Source organism: Macaca fascicularis, chromosome 6 (assembly GCF_037993035.2).
Source record: "Macaca fascicularis isolate 582-1 chromosome 6, T2T-MFA8v1.1".
In the NCBI taxonomy this organism is placed as follows: domain Eukaryota; kingdom Metazoa; phylum Chordata; class Mammalia; order Primates; family Cercopithecidae; genus Macaca; species Macaca fascicularis.
In genome coordinates, this window is record NC_088380.1 from 180,141,999 (window position 1) to 180,163,398 (window position 21,400).

The 21,400-nt window shown below is 49.0% G+C and overlaps 1 protein-coding gene and 1 long non-coding RNA gene across 3 annotated transcripts in view; one reads left to right on the forward strand and one right to left on the reverse strand.

Annotated features, from left to right (window-relative positions):
* Positions 1-2,691: 2,691 nt before the first annotated feature.
* STC2 (stanniocalcin 2) lies at positions 2,692-14,103 on the reverse strand. 2 transcript variants are annotated; one of them, XM_005558547.5, is made up of 5 exons: positions 13,643-14,103; positions 12,061-12,132; positions 11,475-11,617; positions 8,828-9,039; positions 2,692-3,875 (listed from the first exon to the last, which is right to left on the reverse strand). In XM_005558547.5, exons 2-5 carry the CDS (start codon positions 12,092-12,094, stop codon positions 3,473-3,475), a joined length of 792 nt encoding a protein of 263 aa, XP_005558604.1. In that variant the 5' UTR covers positions 12,095-12,132; positions 13,643-14,103; the 3' UTR covers positions 2,692-3,472. The 2 variants fall into 2 exon arrangements, with proteins under 2 accessions (XP_005558604.1, XP_005558603.1); XM_005558546.5 differs by lacking the exon at positions 12,061-12,132.
* The window catches only part of LOC102123682 (uncharacterized), a 200,894-nt gene continuing 192,331 nt past the window's right edge, over positions 12,838-21,400 (forward strand). Inside the window, exon 1 of the long non-coding RNA XR_010587718.2 lies at positions 12,838-13,076. This is a non-coding gene — a long non-coding RNA (uncharacterized lncRNA). The remainder of the gene's footprint in view (positions 13,077-21,400) is intronic.

The following is a 21,400-nucleotide window of genomic DNA, read 5'->3' on the forward strand; positions in this document are numbered from 1 at the left end:
GGGGAGGCCAGGCCACAGGGGAGACTCAAAGGTGAGACTAGAGTGAGCCTTGAGGACCTCCCTAATGGGGTGTGGGGCTGGTACTTCCAGGCCGACTGCGTGAAATTTATTCTCCTCCTTGTCTGGGTGACTCAGGCAGGGGCTTGGACAGAGTCCCTCTGATGGAGGAGAAGCCTAGGGTGGACCTCTTCATCTGGCTTCTCTCCCTGTAGGCTGAACATCCGCAGAAGCATAGAATTCTCTTGACATACAAGTCCACTTGCTCAAAGCTGTGCCCCTGAGCGTTGGACATCAATGACCCTCTCAGACAATGACGCTACTCACGTGGAAGCCATTTATTTAAAACTTTTATTAATGCTTGAAGAAAAATAATGCAATGTGACAATGTACAAGTCCTGTTGCCTAAATCCGTAACAGAAACAGATATTATGACTTAGCAAGCTCACGTGGTGCCAATTCTGAGATCAGACGGGGTTGTTCCTCCTTAGGAAGTGGCCACTGGAAGCATTGTTTTTCCATGCTATTTCCGTGAAGCCTTTTACTTGGTTCAAGTTTAAATTTCTCCCTTTGTGTGTGTGTCTGACTATAGTTGTGGCCTGGTGTTTTCTATTTATTTAGTTTTAGATGTCAGCATTTTACTATACTTGGTCCTCTCATTTCAGAATAACAGGGCTATTTATTGATACAAAGGAGAGGTGTTCAGATCATCTTGTTAAGATGCAGAGCTCAAAATAAACACTAAATCTTTATTTGGAGATCCACATCCTTCCTCAAAGGAAGGCTCATGAGTAAATTTGTATGCAGTATAAAGCCCAAGGAGAGGGTGTATTTTTAATGACTACTTTGCTTACATGTTAGATTGTGCAAATGTCTCAATCAATGCTTACAGAAATTTGGACCTTCCTCGGTTTTGAGCAGAAGACCCTGAGCAATAAATACTATTGTATGCTTCCAATAACATGAGGGACAGGATTGAAATGCCATCTACCTGACTTCTGAGAAGAAGACAAACCAGTGGCGTGAAAAATATACAACAGAGATCAGTCAACGGGTTCAAATGAACATAGTGAGCAATCTTATGCCTTGGGGGAAAACACAGAGATAATAAATACAAATGACAAATATTTACAATAGAAGCAACAAATGGGACATCAGTAGGCGAACACATAAAACATTTACACGGAGGAAAATGGAAAAGTGATGCCTTTCACACATCCAGTCCAGGAGCTGGCGGACAAATGAACAGCTGACTCAGCAAGGCGGGAGAATGTTATTGCTTTGGCTTTTGAGTGATGTCAGTAAAACAGTCAACGTGCCTGCTGCGGTGGCTCACTGCAGGAGACGGCCACGGTTTACACGCGTTCCCATGGCAGAGCCTGACACACAGGTCCTCCTCCCCACAAGGGCAGAGCTGGATTAAGTGCACCAGCTCTTCTGTTCTCTGCAGGCCCAGATCTTGCTGGGTGCTGGGGGGACCGGTGGCGGGGGTTGGAGGTGGGGTTTCCTCCCCTCCCCCAACCAATGATTCTCCCCCACCCCGGCATGGATCATGAAAGACTGGGATTGGATTTGGGTCATAGAAATACTAGCTGTGTTTTGGTTGAAGGCATTCTCCAGGAACAAGTCATTTTGGAGCAGATACACTTAGTTTCTTGGTGTCTGGCTTCAGGTTGCCTTGAGGAAGAGCTGATGAGTTGACAGATAAGGATGCATATGCTTTTTGGCCCACTCACTAGAACAGAGATCAGTGAACTGTGTCCTGTGAGTGAAATTCAGCTGGGGGCCCGTTAAATAAATCTTCCTGGAAGGGAGCCAAACCCTCTCGTTTGTGTGTTGTCTGTGGCTGCCTTTGTGCTAGGACGGCAGAGTGGAGTAGTTTCGACAGAGACCTCATGGCTCGCCAAACTGAAAGTACTGGATTCACTATCTGGCCCTTTGCAGACAATGTTTGCCGACCCCTGCTCCAGAAGAGCCCAGCCCAGAATACCAGGCCACTCCCTACAATACCAGCTCCTGCTTGAGAAAGGATAGGCTTTAATTTGATGGCCTATTAGGAAGAAAAGGCCTATTTAGGTGATGTTTTAAATAACCCAAGAAACCCACTGCTGAGACTTTAAATGAAAATCCTCACTCTCCTTTCCTCGTAATTTTATTTCTGTCTCTTCTCTCTGTCTTTATTTGTCCCCTTGGACTCCTCTCCTTGTTGCTAAATTTCCAGTTAGGATCTGGAAAATCCTGTTCCTTAGAGATTTTCAGCAGTCTCCTCGATTTTATGTAAAAGGTCAGCATTTCCTGATGGGAATTACTAAGTAGTCTTCATTCTCTTCTTTCCTTTCCCATCCTCTCACATGGGGAAGCCAGGTTTCCAGCTGGGCCTCCTGGAATCGCCAGGACACAGCTTTACCAGTCTTGGCTGAGGGTCAAGGTGAGATAACAAAACCCTAAGGGAAATTTGTCAAATGGACTCCCCATGTGTGCATTTTCCTCTGGGTGGAAGGTTCCCCCCAAGTGGGCAGGAGTGCGTGTCAGGCAGTCAGATGTATGGCTATGTCGCTGTTTGATAGCTTTTACAATAGAACTTAACAACAACAACAACAAAATCAGCCTCAAAGGATGGGCTGTTTTTTGTTTTTTTGTTTTTTTTAAAATTTTTTTTAAACCCCTTTGAGCTGGTTTTAATGACCCAGTTGCTTTGTTTGAAAGCCATTTATTTAGACGACAGATATGTAGATATAACTGGATAAATAAAAAAGTGAAATTGAGATTTGAAGCAGTGGTTAAAATATAAACTTATAGGGGCCACTCCCTTGGACAGTGTCCCCCCCAGCCCAGACAGAACAATGGCTCAGAAATTACACATAGAAATGACACTCCTCCCCCCACCCCTGCCAAGAGCTCTGAACCTCAAGGTCCCACACAAGAAACTGAATTTCAGTTTGGCACCAAGCACCCCCTCGGCCCCTGCCTCCTCTCCACCCTTCTCCTGCATTCTAAGCGATATTTATTTTTACATTCACTCCTGTCCTGGAATCCAACCGCCCTGACTTCCGTGGAGACAGCACCAGACGCTGCTGCACCAGAAGCTTCGGGGCGGGGCCCAGCACCCACTGTGTGGCCCAGCTCCGGGGGCCCTGCCTTACCCTGCCCCTCCCTGGTTCACCTCCCCCACAACAGAGCGGCCGACACCCACTGGCTCCACAGATGGAAAGAAGACAAAGGTACAAGGATAACGCGGGCGCGCTCCCTTGAGTACGTGTAAGTGCAGAGTTCACCAGGCACCCCCGAGACCCCACGGCCCCAGGGGTCTCCATCTCACCTGTCCGTTCCGCGAACACACACCTCGATGAAGTCCACAGTCCCCACAGAATCCTGTGTGTGACATCCCCCCTCTCTAATGGTAAATGTTTTGGAATGTCCATAGATAAGAAAATGGACGGCGTGGAGGAAAGATTTCGCGGCCTGGCCTTTCATTTCACCTCCGGATATCGGAATACTCAGACTGTTCATCCTCCCACTCACTGCTGCCGGAAGGTCCCTGAGCCCCAAGGCCCCCGACTCTGCCCCGGGCATGGGCGTTTGGGTGGCTCTTGCTACCTCGCTCACCCTTGGCACCTCGGCCAGTCTCCCTACTGCTGGGTTCTGGGAGGTGATGTCCTGCTTCCCCGTGGTGGGCCCTGGAGAGCTTGGCTCTGTCCACCTGGGGCTGGCGCTCAGGGGGCGCCGTGGGAGGCCTCTGGATGGCTGAGGTGCAGAAGCTCAAGATGGAGCACAGGCTTCCCCAGTTCTGCTCACACTGAACCTGCACGCTGTGGGTGATGGCCTCCTTCACCTCCTCCCCACACGTCAGCAGCAAGTTCACGAGGTCCACGTAGGGTCTAAAGATTGAAAGCAGAGAGAGAGAGAGAGAGAGAGAGAGGGGCTGGGAATGGAGCAAGTCCCAAATGGACCACAGAGGGTAGGGGCAATGCTGGGAAGGAGGCATGGCCGGTGCTTGGCTTGGGTTCAATGGAAGGTCTCTCTCAAATGACTTCAAGCCTTTTCTCGTAGTTTATGGAGTACTGGCCTCAACCAACACTTATTGGGTGGCCATTGTGTCCCAGGCTCACAGGTGCATAGGGTAAGAGCTTATGGCTCTTAGGATGAGAGCTTAGGACCCTAAAAGGAAGACCCTCTGGGGAAGGTGAGAAATCCGGGCGGCTGCGGGAATAATGGCAGGAGAGCTCTGGGTGCCTTTAGGCTACACTAACTAGGTGAGTTTCAGCTAGAGTGGAGTTGGCTCTGCGGTCCAGTGGAATCATAATTAGGCAAATGGTGCAGGGCCTTACATAGACTCCCAAACAGAAGATTCTTTTTGGTAGGGAAGAGGAAACCATGAAGGTTTAGGGCCGTGTGCCTTCTGTGAGAAGCTCCCAAGAAACCATTTTCCCCATGTTTGTGTTTGCCCCGGGTTTAGGCTCAAGATGAAGAAGGGTGTTTTTGGAAGTTATTGGATGCATTTCCTCTGCATCTGGAGGAGTATGGAAGAGCTGAAGTGGGAGGGAGGAAGACCGCCTCCCTGGGACGTCATTGCCCGCGCATGCAGTGACTCCCTCTCTCAGTAGCAGAGGCTGGGGAGTAGCTGTGGCCATCTACGCATCTTTATTCTTTCAGTCTGGGCTTCCTTAGATTGGAGTTGAAGGCTGGCGGTCAGGGGACCCTGTGTTTGGATTGAGAGACAGCTCGCTGTGCAACGAACTCGCCTAGTTCTGGAGGGCAGAGCCAGTTGCTCAGGCCATTCCGGTTGCCTTGGGCTGTTCTTTAGGAAAACTGCTGGAAGAATTTACTCCAGGGGGTGGACAAGGTGTGCAGAAGGCAGGAGCATCTGCTTTTTATATTTACAAGTCCATCTGATAAGGAGTGTCCCCAGCAATGGGCTCTCATGGGTCACTCACTGAGCTTTTATTTTAACCTCTCACTGGCCTTTAAACCCCCCCAAGGGGGGTATAGAATGTTTCACATGGCTAACCAGCATTCCTAGGCAGTCCTCGCTGGCAAACGTTCTGATTTATCTGACCGTAAGCACTGCAGCTCTGGGCCATCACCCTGAGCAGGGAAGTCACCCTGGAATGTGAGGTCATTCATAACAAGGAGCAACCTGATTTGTCCTCCCTAAGCCTGGGCCACCATCGAGGCTGCGTTACAGCCCATGGAGACTTTTCTTTGCAAGCTGGCAGCTGTTGCTATGTGGAAAGAGCAGACTGTATTTTGAGATGCGTGAAGTAGTTTACTGCATTTTTATTAATTAGTCCTCAAGCTGGAATTGAGTGAACTGTCCTCATCTCATGGATGTAAAAACTGAGAAGAGCAGGGAGAAGGTGGCTTTTGGAAGCTTCTGGGCTTCAGGGCCCAGGGCTTGGCTGAGAGCAGAGCAGAGAGGAGGAATGCTCTGGCTGATAGAGATCAAGCTGCTGTTTAGGGCCAGTTTGATGACTTTGGAGTCAGCAAGTCTGTGCATGGTCGCTGGGCAAAGGGCTGTAAACCCTCTAAGGCCGGCCCCTGACAACGCAAGACAACCTAACGCTGTCTCCTTGGACTGCCCTGAGGTGGGCATGCAGGAGGCAATATGAGGGAAATGCTTCACGAGTGCTTGTTTCCTTCTATTTTTTGAAAACTAGAAGCTGCCTCTGGAGCTCAAGTTCACTGAGTGTGTCTGCTAAAGCAGCAACGGGATTTTAGCACCTGACTGTGCCTGCCACGGCACCAGGGCTAGATGAGCACACTGCAGGGGTGAGTGTCTGTCTTTCTGAGATACTAACTGGATGCTGTCTTCAAGCTTCTTGCCCCAGATTAAGGGGAGGGCTGTCTTGGGGATATACAGACTGTCTCTCTTTCACCTTCTCTGCCAGGGCGTTCTGTCTGCCAGATGAGCCCCCAGAAGCCCAAGGTGGATCTGGATCCGAGAAGGCTGGACGAGCCCATGCTCTCCCCTGCCCTTGGCCCTCTTTCTCTCCAGGAGGAAGCTGTGAACTGCGGGGAGGGGTGTGTGTGCCGAACCAAGTTAATCTAAGCCGTGTTCCGAGCTGGCATGTTGCCTTCTCAGGCTGCAAGCTCAGCCCGTGTCTAATGACAAAGTCCAGCTCGTTCAACTGGGTGTCAGCAAGGCTAAAGGATTTTAAAAAATACTTGGAGGGGGATGTGCCTGGAGCCTGCCAGCACCCAGCAACACGGCGAGTGGGGGTCAAGCCAGGCCGGCTGCAGCTAGGGGGAGACAGATGCTATGCAGAAAGTGGGGCGGGCAGGAAGGGGTGAGGGGAGCAGAGAGGAAGAGCTTAAAAAGAGCAGCATTAATTGGGGGTGAGTGTTCTGGTGTGGATGGGGGTTGGGTTGAAGGATGGGGTGGTGCAGATTCTGGGGTGACTGTGATTTCCTCATCTCTAAAGTGAAAAGCAAATTCAGTTCTCTTTTTAAATTTTTTTGACCAATACCACACATTCGGAAATGACCTTCTTGATATTTGGGGACTGATAAGATACTTTAATCAGTTAAGATGCTTGAAAAAAAAACAAAACTAAAAACCAGGCAGTTCAGCTAGAAGTACAAGTCGATGCACTGTCACATCATGGCTTCAGAAGGAAAGGTAATGGGGGCTTTTGGGAAGCTGGAGTTAATGGAGACCCCTGCCTAGAGATGACTTAGGGGAAAGCAAGAGGAACAGCATGTGACCAGGCTTCTTATATGGGCTGCCTGCATTTCCAGAGCAGGCTGGGGTAGGGGGTCATAGGCTCATTCTGAATGGTGTGAGGAGACCATGGCCCTGAGGGCCACATTCCCAAGAAGGAGACACTAGAAGAAGGCTTTACCTACTACTTAATTAAGGGGAGGGGGCGGGACTTCCAACCTTCAGTTTTCCCAAAGAATACTTTTCTCCAAGAAAGATAGTCTTCCTGTGCTCCAGGCATGCATTATAGCCTCATAAACTAGGAATGGGCCCCATCACCCACCCATTCCTGAGGCCAGCAAACTCTCTCTAATGGGGGACAGGGCTGGAGGTGAGTGCAGCTTATGGCATTTCCTAGCCATGGGGGCATTTGTCTCTTCCAGAGGCACCTGAAGGAAGGAAATTTTAGAGTGTTCTCCTTGTGTAATGGGGATATATTTGATAAAAGGACAAGAAGCCCACCACATGTGGGGAGCTGTGAGACCTTTCTGGTCTAGCAGGGAGATTATAGGCTGGGAGCGAGTTTGAAGTCTATTCCTGACGACTGGCTAGAGTCATGTATACCAGCAATTCCGAAGCTTAAAAGCAGGAATCAAACCTCAGTGCGAGTTCTCTAATGTCTTAGCTTCACTTTCCTCCTCTTGGGCATAGTAATTTCTATCTTGTAGCATCTTTGGGGAAGATAAATGAGATAACCCATGTAAAGGCCCCGGCCAAGGGCCTAGCACATTAAAAAAAAAAAAAAAAGACAGCTGTCATTGTTGTTGATGATGCTGTGCTTGCTACTGTTCCCTTACAAATATTTGAAGGATAAAAAATATTTTGTAAGGCATTAGCCTAATTCAAGGAAAATACAATATTATTTTGCTTTTGGCAAGAGCTTCCTGCAGAGTTTCGCCATGAATTGTATGATTCTAACACTGTACCAAGGGTGTTGCAAGATGCCTATGACCTTATAACCAAGTGGAAAGAGACAGGAGGTGGTGGTTGTTCTCTGTCGTCTGAGTGGTGTTGGTGTGGTAGGGACATAACTGGAAGAAGGTTGTGGCACAAACTGAGGATCAAGAGTTCATAAAATTATACTGATTTGGCTCAATGAGTCACCATGGAGAGACCAACAGTACCATCAAACTGGTAATGACTTGTACGAAACTGCTTGGCTAGTGGCTTTCTTTCTGCCCTGTGTCTCTGAGGAAAGAGCCATTGTCAATATTAAAAAAAAAGTTATCTTTAGAGGCTCCTGGCCCTGCCTCATGTTAGGAACAATTGTGTACCAACGTGCTTTACCATGCTGCAAAATTTAGGATCCTACAGCAGAAATATTTTGTAAGGAATGATGCATCCTGATTTTATCATTGAATTTCAAGTACTGAAATAAGTAAGTTCACATTTCCTTGTTTTGGCATAAAAGTGTTTAGCTGATTAAAGTTTTTGGCATTTGTTTTGCATTTTTCTGAGAGAGTACTAATGTATTAGAGAAGGTGAACTCAACCTTCTAAGGGAAAGGAAACTTAAGGAGGCAGGAAATGCATCTATAGCTCTGTTTTCGGCATTTGAGAGTATAGGTTCTGGAGCCAGACTGCTCAGCAGACTGGAGCCAGGTCCCAAGCCTGGCTTTGCCTGTCACTAGCTGTGTGAGCTTCGCCTTAGTGAGTCTCAGTTTTCTCATCTGTCAAATGGAGGTGACAAGGGCTGTTGTGAGGATCAAGTGAAAAATTCACAAGGAGCTCTTAGCCCAGTGCCTGGCACTTGGTAAATATTCAACCAATGTTATTAGCAATCTGCTGTTGGTAAGGACACCTCTACAGCTACTCAGAATATTCTGAGAGCTAGTGGGTTCTTGGCTAAGGGGAAGATGAAGAGCATTTCTGAATTGACACATTTCATTCTTAGTAAAACGATTTCCATTTCTGTTGCTCGTGGTTTTGAGACTGATGAGGGAATTCTCTCTTTTCCTGAAAGCAGCAGGAAAGGGGCCTTTTAGGAGAGTCAGGGTAGCTTTCTGAAGTAAATGGAAACCTCCATTTGACAGGCATTCAACCTGTAGAAGCAACGCGGCTCTCCTCCCATACACCTTGCCGTCCTTGGTGTGGCCCTTCCACCCCAGGCCCTCTGTGGGGCAGTACTCACTCGTGCAGCAGCAAGTCCTTGAAATGGATCATCTCCACTATCACCCGCGTGTTCTCCTGGGCAGCCGCGCACAGGTCGTGCTTGAGGTAGCATTCCCGCTGCAACTGGAACACCATTTCCCTGATGGCCGGGCACTTCCGGCTTATGCAGCCGAACCTGTGCCGCAGAGCATGGGCCTTACATTTCAAGGCGTCTTTGATGAATGACTTGCCCTGAGAACACACAGGCCGGGGAAGGGAGAGAGGGGCAGAAAGCAGGAGACCTCGTTACACGCTTGGACATTTCAGCCCTTCTTGGGCTTACACAGGATATTCCTGACATCAGAACCCCAAGGCCCCACCAGAGACGGATGTCCTCCCAGGTGACAGGCAATGCCACATCAGGAGGCATGTCCAGAGTGACATGACACCCCCAGCACTTGGCAACAAGGGATGTTCATTCTGTAGACTAACACATCTTCCTCCTTCCTCCCCAGCTACTCTGTGAGTTTCCCTCCAACGGGGGCTTCCGTGGCTATGTGTCTCTCAGGTAGCCCAGTGCTGGTTGTTTGGTGACAACTTTTCTGGAACACAAACGGAATTTGGCCAGACACAAATCCATAAATCCTTCACGGTTCTCACAAGCAGTTTCCCCTGGGTGGAAGGTGCCTGCATGTCCAAATCTCACACTTTTCCTTTCTCTCTTGATTCCAGGGGCGACACCAAGATTGACTGCTGACTGTGCCTCCCTTTCTGCCTCAGTGCCTCCCACGCCCCAAATCCATACCCTTGTCTCCTCCTACCCTACCAGGAAGAGCGTTCTTTTCCTTTTTGAAAATGACTCTACTCCTTTAAACTGTTCGGATTATTGCCTCTAAAAGGCCGGCCTGGCACCCTGCCTGGCAGCATCTGGAGTCTGAACTGCCGCACTGGCGGCCCCTCCCCCACACTCCCTGCCTCGGAGTGGCGAAGGCAGCCAGGCATACATCTGGCCTGCAGTTCTCTTTCCTGGCAACCCCGTTTGATTGTGCTTATCCTAGAAAGGAGACAGCTGTTGGGGGTGTGGAGGCAAGCTCGGTGCTGCTCCCTTATCAACCTCCCGCGGCCCGGAGGCATTGTGGGATGCCTACCCAGGAATCCCCGCACCCCACATTACTATAGAAACGAGCTGTCCTCTGAGAGGTCACCCCTCTGTTTTTAGACAGACCCAGAAGTCACTGAGTTGAGAAAGTAAATGGGTTTAGGTTGGAAGTGGGAAGCTAGCCAGCACATTTATTTTGGTTCTCTCTTTAGCAGCCATAGAAATGTCTACAGATAGCATCTGATCTCTGAAAAACCATGTGGCCTGAGCACCCTCCCCGTGGCCCCCTCTCTTTTGACTCTCCAGCCAGAGCCAAACGGAATGGAGGGCAGGGTGTGCCCGTTTATTAAGCAGTTATGTGCTGAGCATCGACTTGAAAGGGATGCCTCTAACTTGAGAACATATTCCTGTTGGTTGAGAAAAAAAGAGGAAGATGAATTTATGCGAGGGCTGTGGCAATCTGTTCTTGGTATTCTTCCCTGACATCCTGTGGGATTGCCCTTAAATACACGTCTTTCCTCCGGATTTCCTATTACGTTTCCTAATTCCCGTTAATCCAGAGTGATGCTTTATTAGGGAGCCTCAAGGAGTTCAAAGTTCTACCTCTTTCCTTCCCTGGTTTCAGTTTCCCCTCTGGCCACTGCACATCCTCTGCAGTTTAGGCTGCCTGCCCCGTCATCACCTCCCTTCCTTGTTCCCAGGCACTGCTTTGTCAGGCTCACTACTGTATGTCAGTGGATGGGGACTGGTGACATCCATAAATCTCACCTAAACTGATGGCCACCTCCAAATGTTGGCATTGCTCTCCAATGAACCAGGAGAGAGGTTTCTGAGATATAGTAACAGGGCATTTCAACAGGACATATAAGTGGCCAGGGAGAACACGAAGAAGGTGAGTCTGAAGCCACATGCCATCTAAAAATGAATTTGCGTTGTTGGCACTGGAGCCATAGGTTGCTTGTTGTGTTCCTGCCTTGCCCTGAGCAGCAACTCCACGTTGCCCTTGGGACCCTGGGATAACCGAAGTGGGTCAGGCCCTGACTATATTTATTATATAGAGCAAAAGGAAAGTGTGGAATTGAAGGACTCGATCAGGGTTTTGACCTGACAGGTTGGGAGAGAAGGATCTGCTACTCAGGAGGAATAGAAGTCTGCTCTTTCGGAGGTCCTGAGTTATTTGGGTTGCCTGCACACACACCACATGATGGATTTCTACACACTTTGTGTCTCATTTCCCTAGTAGGTGAAAATGGCTTCTGAAATGTATAATTAGGGGTTCTTGCCCCTACCTCTCATGCAATGGGCTTTGGAGACTGAGTTCTGGGTGGCCAGACACAGCATGTCCCCTTACAAGGTGTTTATTATTTATTAAGACATTGGTCTCCAGTCCACCCTGCCTGTGTAGACACAGTTTATGAGTGCAGAGGGGAGACACTGGAATAATGTTTTATACCTAGACTGTCGCTTGCAAGCACTAAAACACACCACAAGGAACAGCAAAGGAAGTTGGTTAACAAGGGTTTCCAATGAACATTTCAATCATGTACGCTCACCCCAAACATTCTTCATGCTCTGGATGGATTTTTACCTGGGCATCAAATTTTCCAGCGTTGTGCAGAAAAGTCATGCAAATCCCATGTAAGCCCCGAATCTCACAAGAATTGTTCTCGAAACATTCAAACACACCACACCCCACATCGCCAGCGTTGACCAAACAGTGCTGGATCTCCGCTAAAAGGAAAATCACATACAAATATATACAAAACTGGAACCCATGCTGGGCAGTGCAGAGAGGTCATTTGAAATAAAAGTTAGTAACAACTCAAGGAAAATTTAAGGAGGAAAAAAGAGTTAGTAATGACTATTTCAGGACCTAAAAAGCCTGGGAAACAAAATTTCCTCCTTTAATCTACTCATGAAAAATATATTTGTAAATATTTGTAGAAAAGAGCCGAAAATTACAAAAATTACAACCAGAAGGCTGGTCTGAGCATTCCTCCTTTTCATCCTTTCCATTTTATTAAAGTATTTGTGGCAATACTTAGTTTGAGAGCGAAATATATTTCAGCTTTTTAAATCCACAGACAAAAATAAAATTTTGAGTTGAAGACTGTACTTCGTCAATGAAGTACCGTTCTCTACTTGATCTGTAGAAGTTGCTGCTATTAACTTACAGCCATTTGCTTCCTGACACCCAAATGACAGCATCTAAAAAGCAGTTTCAATTCAGCTTTATGATTCAACACCTAAAAATCAAAACAAAATTCCTATTAAGGCAGTGCCTCCCAACCCTTCGCATTAAAATACCAGCTAGGGAAGCTGCGGTTGGCCAGCAGGCTTAGGAGTGGAGTCAGATGGGGGCGAGCCTTCAGCAACGCCACTATCCGCGGTTGCAGGCTCCTTTTAATTAGGGATGGGGTGAGGTATATCACCCAATCCCCTAGAATTCCCTCCGCCCGGGAGGGAGCTTGCAGCTCTTCACTGAATGTGGCCCCCATTCCTCTCTCGGAAAGGGCAGACGGAGGGAGTTAACTGTCAGGCTGCAGCGTGCAAAGCCTCTTCCCTCCCTTCCCACTACCCAAGTCTCTGATTTAAACCAACCACAAAATTACATCAGAAAAGTATATTTTGGAAGAAGGGCGGGGTCGGAGCAGATAATCCGCATCAGATTAAATCCAGCGAGAGAATGAGGGGCGTTTATTGTTGAGGGTCCCCAACCACCGAGAATCACGTTCAGTTCTCAGAGGAAGCGCCAGAAGAGGGGGAGGGTGGGCGAGGGTCTGGGGTGGTGGGGGTGCCGGCCCCAGCATGTGGAGGTGACAGGCTCCGTAAGACCCCACGCGCCGCCGGGGCAGGACCGCGCAGGGCCGCGATTCACTCACTTGGGGCGTCCCTAATGGGCACTCGTGCATTCTTGCTCGTGCGGTGAGCGCACGCACGCCGCCGCGTTCACACGGCCCCCCAAAGTCGGGGGAGGGGTCGTGGAGCGAAGGAGCTGTAGGCAGATTTTCTTTCTCTTTCCGAGCTGGGAAAAGGGCCAGCCCCGTGCCCTGCACGCCTGGCTCTGCTTTGTAGCTTGCTGGTGAGCCAAGAGCCGGTCGAGCAGAGGAGGCGCACGGTTCGGGTCATGTCACCATTTCTTGGCTTGCTGACCTGGCCAGGAGCTGGGGATGGCGGCAGCACCGCGGAGGTACGCTTTGCGCCGCCCCCACGCTCCCTTCCGAAAGCAGTGCCCCCAGGGGGAAAGTTCGCAGTGCCATCTGTCTCGCCGGCAAAGTTCTAGGATGTCCGGCATCTTTTGAGGAGGGGGAAGACGCGGCACTCTTACTGAGGCCGTCAGGCTGAGAAGAGAAGTTCTCCGGATGCAGGGCGCAGCCCAGCTCCGGGGACCCTCTGTGCCTCCCGCGTGCCGGCCGGGATGAAGCGCGCTTTGCACCGGACCCGGGACTCGGGGGCGGGGGCTGGGGCTGCCAGCGTCAGACGCTGCCTCATTTCCCCTCGACCCTGGGGAGGACAGCAACAAGTCCTGCCCCAGCCATTTCATCACCCTTGCTAGCACGTGCAGATTCCGGGCGCTCGGAGCCCGGCGCGGACCTCGCCTTGCCTCGCGCTTCCCTTTGCACGTCCCGTGCCATCCCAAGAGTTTGCGTGGCCGTGGGTGGGCGCCTGGCTCCCGGTGAAACGCCTGGGGCGCGCCGCGTGGGTGCACGGTGTCCTCTCCCAGTAGCTCCCGGTTGCGGGGGCACATGCACTTACCTGTATTCTGCAGGGACAGGCGGCCTTTCTGCTGGGAGCTCCTGTCTTGGGGACCCTCGGGTGGGTTGGTGGCGTCGGTCCCCCGCGCCGGGTCAAAGGTGGCCAACACCAAAGCCAGGGTCATGAAGTGGCCCAGCCGTTCGGCACACATGGTTCTTGGTATTAACCTCCCGCCAGGAGACCTGAATCCTTTGTGCTCCCCTCCTCCTCCTCCTCTTCCTCCTTCGCCGCTTCCCCTCCTCCTCCCACTCTTCCTCTTTGCTCGCCTTTTCCCTCCTCCTCGCGGCCGCGGCTCGGATAGAGGTTACCCAGCGCCCTCCCGTAGCTCTCCGGAGAGCATGTGACCAGGCCGTTAGCAGCGCCGCGAGTGCCCGGCAATGGCAGGGATGGTGCCTCAAATATCCCTGGAAGCTCTGGTGTCACTTGAATGAAGGAGTCGAGCAGGTGTTGTCCCGGCGGCTGGACCAATCCGAGACCCCGGCCCTTTTGACAACACGGCCGGGAGGCGGGGCCTGCGCTCAACTACTACAGGAGGAAGCCGAGCTCCGCTGGGAGCGCCGGACAAAGTTGCCGACCTGGCGGCGGCCACGCGTTTGCGTGCGTGTGTATGAGTGTGTGTGAGCGCGGCCGGAGATGCGTGCGTGTGCGGGTGCTCCAGGGCAATGGTCGAAAGGACTGTAGAATATAAACGCGAATCCAAGCTCCAGTTGCTGTTAAAGGGGGACGGTCTGCTCTGGGACAGAGTCCCTCGGGCCCCTGGCTCACGTCACACCCGCATCGGGTTGGGACAGTTTCCTCTTTCCGCCTTTTGGAATTCAGTGAGATTCTCAGCCCAGAGGACTTAATAAATTGAAGCAGTTTCCCGGGCACAATGATGCTGTGGGCCAACTGAGCACACATGGGAATTCCTAGCCTTGTGACACTTTGCATTAAAAAGAACCCCACGATTGAAGATAGGAGCAGAAGTACTAGATATAGTATTTGGTCTGAGCAACTGCCCTATCTTCCCGCTTTGGTGGGCCGTGCAACACCTGGAGTGTCGTTTCTTGTCCTTCCCCTGATCCAGACGCATTCCAGGTTGGGCTGCAGGGATCCAGGTGACAGTCGGGACTTGCATCATTTCCAGGAGGGTGGCAGGGAGGCCCAAGGCAGCCCTGAGTCAGCCGCCGCGGAGCATCGCGTGCCCGGAGGCTAGAGCTTGAAAGACAACTTTACGCGTCTCCAAACACACTCCTGCATTTTCTCAAAGCGCTGCTCGCCACCCCGCTCTGGGTTCCCTTTTACTCTCCAGTCATCCGATGGAAGTGGTGAGAACAAAAACAAAGACAAAAAAGCTAAATCCGGGGAAATTATCTCCATCTCCTCCCTTTTCTTGTTCGGCCCCCTCCCCAAGAACCGCTGGGTGGGGATAGCCCCGGCTACTTTCTCCCCCGGCCCGCGGAGGGAAGGAGAAAGTTGGGCGCCGCTTGGAGCGCCTCTTCCCCTGCTATGTGTGTACGTGTGCACGCTCACGTCTCCCCCGCGCCGGGGCCTGGGACAGGAACTGCTCTCCGTCCCGTCACCCCACGGCGCAGCTCGGGGGGCTCTCAGGGCTGAGGGAGGGCGGGGACAAGAGCGCCGCGACCGAGCGCCCCCGGGCACGCACCCGGCGTTGGCGCGCACTCGCCCCTCCCCTCGTCCCCACCCTCCTCCAGGAGAACAGGTGAGCCCGGGTACCAGCTCTCCATCCCCCACCCCCACCCCGCGCCCCGCCCGCGCCCTCTGCGGTAATGCGCCTGGGAAGTTTCATCACCCACTGCCCAGGCGACGCGGCCCTGGGTCTCCGCGGCGGGGCGCACTGCCCGCCTGGTTGGGGCCGCCATGCGACACGGCTGGGGGAGGGGGTGCGGAGACGCGCTGGCAGGTTATCTTTTGGCTGGCGCTTGACTTCCAAAGCTTTCCTTTCCTGTGTCCCGGCTGCACGCGGGTGGGGAAGGCGGAGGCGGGGTGCCAGGATGACCACTGCTGGCCGCAGCTGTCCGGCGTGTCCAACTCTCCTGAGTCGGAAGGAAGGAGAGAAGGGGGTGGGGAGGGCATGTTCAGAGTGGGCTTCCCCTGGGCTGGAGCGCCAGGGAGCATCCATAAATGGTCACTTTGAAGGTCCGAACCTGCAGCGGTGGGGAAAAACTGACCATCTATGCCCACTATTCTAATAGCAATTACTCCCCGCAACTTCGGATCTTTTGTGCAAGGACGTGCGGGTACAAATACATTAAAACGGCCAGGTCACATTGCCCACGCTGCTTTTGTTTGCGTAGTTACCTTAGCTTCCTTTATTAGTTTATAGAAAACCACCTCCTGTAGATCCTTAAAAACAAAGCAAACAAACAAACAACACAGTGGCATTCTGGCCTCTCCTAACTAACTCTTTAAGGCTCTGAATTTCCTGAGAACAAGTGGCTATTTGGTCCCACTCCTGCTTATGGGTATAGCTGGGTAGACTTTCTTTCTATGTGGCCTCTTTTGTAGGTGAGAACATGAGCAATATTGACATTAAGAAGTCATCTGGTCACCCGTTTTTTTGAGAAGCAGAAATAGGAGAGAGCTCCAGGGGGCAGGAGCAAGCCCTCCTTTGGCAGATGTAGTCACTGAGTGTACTGGGCAGAGGCCTCCCAGGGTACCTGGAGCTATGGCCAGGCAGATGGAGTTCTCCTCGCTCCTGCTTTGCCCAGCCTTTGGCTAGGCGCTACCTTTTGCTACCATGGGGCGCCTGGGGCTGCCCTCAGAGGACCTACATAGTTTCAAAGTTCATCCTGAGGCTGTTTGCTTCTGCCTTACAAGGGACATTCCTGGTTTCCACCTGAGCCAACTGCCCCTTTGGAACCAAAAGAACACATAGTAGCTAGAATTGGAGGTGTTGTAAGCACAGGCACTAGTTCTTAAGGGTTTATCTCTGGGCCACTTAGCCAAGTTCAAAGCATCCAGATAAGAATGCCCATCTCAGTCAGACCCACCATCTGCGAGTGATTCCCTTGCAGAATCACTAGGCAGTTTGCTGGGACTGCCAGTCTAGGCCGCAGGGGTAGAAGTGGGATGGGGGCTCAGACAGGTGACTTTGTTGTGATTGATTCCCCCTCTCTCTGGCTGATTCCTTTAGCTCTACAACTGGGGCCAAGTTTGGCAGACTGTGGCTGATGACGATGGGGCAGGAGACCATAATAGTAATCATTATTACTATTATATAGCTAACATGACTGGAGAACAGACACCGCACCACACACCACACTCATGCCTTTGGTGTCCCTCCAGACCTAGGGCCCTCCCTAGATGGGAACTGAGACCTGGGAGGTCTCTTGGATGGACCAGCTGCTGCTGCCCTGAGGTTCAGCAGCACCTGTCTGGATGGGCCCTCCTCCTCAATTTAACGCACACACAGCCATGAAGAGGCAGACATGACCTACCTTGTGTCATCCAGGGCCTTCTGTGGTTGATGCCTGGAGCCCACATTTTCCTGTCTAAATCCACTTTGCTAGTTACATGTGGTCAACACTGAGTGGCAGGTTTTGGGGGAGGGGGTATTTGGGTTAGACTATGAAGGATGGGAGAGGATAGTGACAAGTAGAGGCAAGGAAAAGAGTGGGCATGGGAGGTGGGAGGACCAGCAGGGGTAAATGCATGGAGAGGATCCGGTGGGATTTGTATCAGGAATAGGGGTTGCCCAGTTAGGTGTGAAAGTGGGACATCAAACTGGGGAAGTTGGCCAGGGCATGTTGTCAAGGCTGGGCCCCTTGTGACAAATCTGCACTCCTCAGGGAAGATCTGACGGTATTTAAGGATGAGACTGTAGGGCACTTTAGACTAGGTTCTCTTTAGGAATTAGGAAATGCTCAGGGGCCCAGAGCTACCATTGTGGAGAAAGAGGAGAGGAGTGGGAAGGAATTAGTTGGAATCTTCAAGTGCGTCTCGATGCTGAGCAAGACAGACGTGTTCTTGCTCGAGTGTGAGCTGAAGGGGCTTTAGCATATGGGCACAGTTCGTGGGTGCTGAGTCAGTGATGTGCAAGTTGACACGTGCTGCCTGGTCCAGGCTCTCTGAGTTCCGGAACCTGAGTGGAGAACATGGCTTACACGTGGGGAGCTCCGCCCACTGCACGCCCCGCCCCCTTGGTGCCGACTGTCTGGGCTGATGGCACCACCTTATGGTCAGAGAGGGAACTGTCTGACTATACAGTCGTGACCCTTGCCTGCCTGGAAGGCCTGTGGCTCTAATAATTGGTCTCCAGCCTTCTCCCTAGTTTCCTTTCCTTTTCTTAGCAAATCAATTAATGCAGATTTAGCCAATCTCCTCGCAATAACATGTCTTAATCCCCCCATCAAAGAGATCTCTTTCAAACTTATTTTCCCTCTTGCTCCCCTGTCCTTTGCTGTTTTCCTTTGTGAGCCTCAAATTGACCCTAATCCTGGCTCCTGTGCATCATACCTGTATGAAGGAAAATGAAAAAAGGTATCAAGGTGAAACCGGACAGAAAAAAATAACAAACTGCTGCTATTAGGCCTCCCAAATTATCTTGCAAGCAGAGGTCTCTCCCTAAAAAACCTCCATCTCCCAGCACTTTGGGAGGCTGAGGTGGGTAGATCGCTTGAGCCCAGGAGTTTGAGACCAACCTGGGCAACATGGCGAGACCCCGTCTCTACAGAAAATATAAACATTAGCCGGATGTGGTATGTGCTTGTAATCCCAGCTGCTCGGGAGACTGAGGCTCTGGGAGAATGGCTTGAGCCCAGGAGGTTGAGGCTGCAGTGAGCTATGATTGCACCACTGTACTCCAGCCTGGGTGACAGAGCAAGACCCTGTTCAATAAAAAAGCCTCTATCTTTGCTCTTATCTTTTTTTCATTAAAACTGGTTATTTCATTAAATATAATTCAGGATAAATGAGATTATATCTTCAATATTTGGGTTTGTTTATTCTTAATACTACAACCAAATTATATTCTACTAATTTATACCATAAAAGTACAGTGCCCAACAACACAATGAGTTAAGAAGGATTTTGTGGTGCTGGCCTGTAAACCTATCATGTATAATATTGTTTCTTGGAAGAAAATATATTCTGAGTTCCCAAGACAACCAACTTTTGAAGTGTTGGAACACAATACTTTTGTGAACTGGGCATTTCTTCTGTGTCACAGATCAATAGTCAAACCATTCATGGATTGACTGGAAATACAAAAGATAAAAAAAGAATTAAAAAAAAAAAACCCAAGAGAGTGGGAACACTGTGTCCCTCACAATAAACCCATTTACTGGAAGGAACATAAAGTAGTAAACACTGGGCATCTGACTGTAGTTTGAGTTTTGTTAATGCCTTTCTCTGAAGCCTGAATGGTACCCCAGAAGGCCTCTCTGTTTCACATGGGTCTTAATTTTTGCTTCCTTGTATCTTGAGACAAACTCCAGGAGAACATATCTCAGGCAAGGGGCTGCCTGACTTCCATGGAGAGTGCTGGTTGGGCTGAGAGGCAGGCATTGTGGTGCTGGAATAGTATGATAGAGCTCTCCTTGGGTGGGTTTTAACTTTGGTTGGGGAGTGGTTGGATTTCAAGTGGCTGAAGGAAGAATCTTTTTGTGGGGCAGTTTTCTAGGGAGCCAGATTTTGAAAGCTTCAGGAAACGACCAAATCTATTAATGTGATTTAACTTTCAGTATGTTATCAGGGTCCATTGAACCCAATTTTAGATTTTGAAGGTGTTTTTTTTTTTTTTCCTGAGAAGTTCTAACAATTTGTAAGGATTGGTATTTCATGACTTTTGTTTGTTTTCAGAAGTCTTCTGAAGATGAAAGAAAGATAACATCTAGTTTTTAACAAAAATAGAATAAAACTCATTCTGTCTTGAAGTTACCATATGACCGTTGAAATAATTTATAAATTTATGATGTATCATAGGATCTCAGTGATCTTAATTTTCTTATAGCTTTAAACATCCCCCATTTTATCACCCTAGAAATTATTTTGTCATTACTCATCAATTATTGCCAGTTATGGTATAAAAAAGAAAAACACTAATAAGAAAATGGGAGAATGATGGAATCACCTAGAAGGATGGTACAAGAATGAAACAAATTATCACTATTGTATCATCCTTCAGGTTTTTGATCACATTGCCCAAAGTATTACATGATTTCTTGAGAAAGTATAAAAGAAGATGGAGGACTCCATCTTTGTAGACTTTTTCTTCTTGCTTTCATTAAATATAGTTGTAAATACGCTGTATTTTTCATTTTTCTGCACAAACTATAAAGAGAAGAAAAATGACAGAGGGAAATGTTGTACAATTATTAGTCAAATCAGAAGATGAATGTAAAGAGACAGCACTGTGGAAGACTCGATAATGGCGAAACGGACTGAACTGTATAAGCAAAGTCCCAGACTGTGAGTCCTACATGATAATAACCTAGATTAATTTCCTCAGATTTAAAGATTCATGAGTAAACAATATATTTTGAAGGATAACAAAAAATATGATATTCCATCCTGTTAGTCATTCACCAGGAATGATTTCATCACACTATATTTTGCAGCAAAAACTTGGAGCATCCTGTTTTCCTGAAAGAATGGGGGCCAATTTTTTTTTTACTTTTTATGTTTGCTTATTGAAATTTACTTGATACAGTGTGAAGGGGACAAATGATGAAGTCAGATTAAAGGTGAGTACAAAGATGATTGAAAACAAATAGGTGGTATGGAAAGGAAAGAAAAAAGATCACTGGACTAAACATTCTAATTGGTGTTTATAAATTTAAAAATAAAAATGCTTTTCAATTACAGAGAAAAGAAGATGACCATCTTCTCCTGAACAAAATTATGAACTATCAAAGGTTTCAAAGGTAATAAGTTTTATGTCGCAAGAAGAAGAACCAGAAGTAATGCTGAGCTAGAACTTATTAGAGATTTCCTTGAAATCTGGACTTGGTGTTTATAAGATGGCTCTGTCCCAGGTTTATGCGTGACAGCTGGTGAGCAGTTAGTTGCATTCAGAGGATATTGCTCATTTTGGGCCTCTCTGCATTCAAAACCAGGAAAATATGCTGTGAAAATTTGCTATTACTGATGTCTCTAATAAACTTTTAAAAAATGATCCTTTTAGTCTTACTTCTGTAGATTTATTCATAAAAATAGAAAGAATTCATTGGACCCTGATGGTAAAAGATGATGATGACGTTTTTCTGCTACACTGAGGGTTAAGAGTATAGAGGTAAAATATTAAAACAAAAATGAAATAAACTCCTTCAGCAAATGGGAGTCACTATAGAGGTCTCCATCCATTCCCAACCCTTTCTTACACAGGCCCACCATTGATTGATGATTACTTTAAAGATGGGTGGTTTGAATGTGAGACATCGTCACATAGCCTCTCTGTTTATTCCTTTCTTTGGTATAACTTGGTTCTTCTCAAATTCTGGTGGGGATAAGAATTACTATACAGGGCTGATAGAATATCTCATGGACATTATATCTTAATGAATATTTGACAGATGTTTTAAGATTAATTTTGACCACATTTTCACTTTGAAGATTTTAGAATCTAACCCACTCTGACATATATTCATTCATTCAACAAGCTCTTGTGCATGTCTGTGTACTAGATTAGGTGTTGCATCCTGGGAAATAGGAAGAGATAGACACAGTTGCTGCCCTTATTGTGGTAGCAATCCAGAGGGAGGAAGCAGTAATTTTTATAGCATCACATGGCAGGAATTACGATACAGATGAACCAGG

Bases quoted from the DNA above. Each gene is read 5' to 3' on its own strand.
- STC2 (XM_005558546.5), bottom strand. From the start codon at position 13,793: ATGTGTGCCGAACGGCTGGGCCACTTCATGACCCTGGCTTTGGTGTTG. The intron at 9,040-11,474 runs GTAAAAATCCAT...GTGTGTTCTCAG, and splicing joins CTGGAAAATTTGATGCCCAG to GGCAAGTCATTCATCAAAGA. The intron at 3,876-8,827 runs GTGAGTACTGCC...TTCAATCTTTAG, and splicing joins AAGGACTTGCTGCTGCACGA to ACCCTACGTGGACCTCGTGA.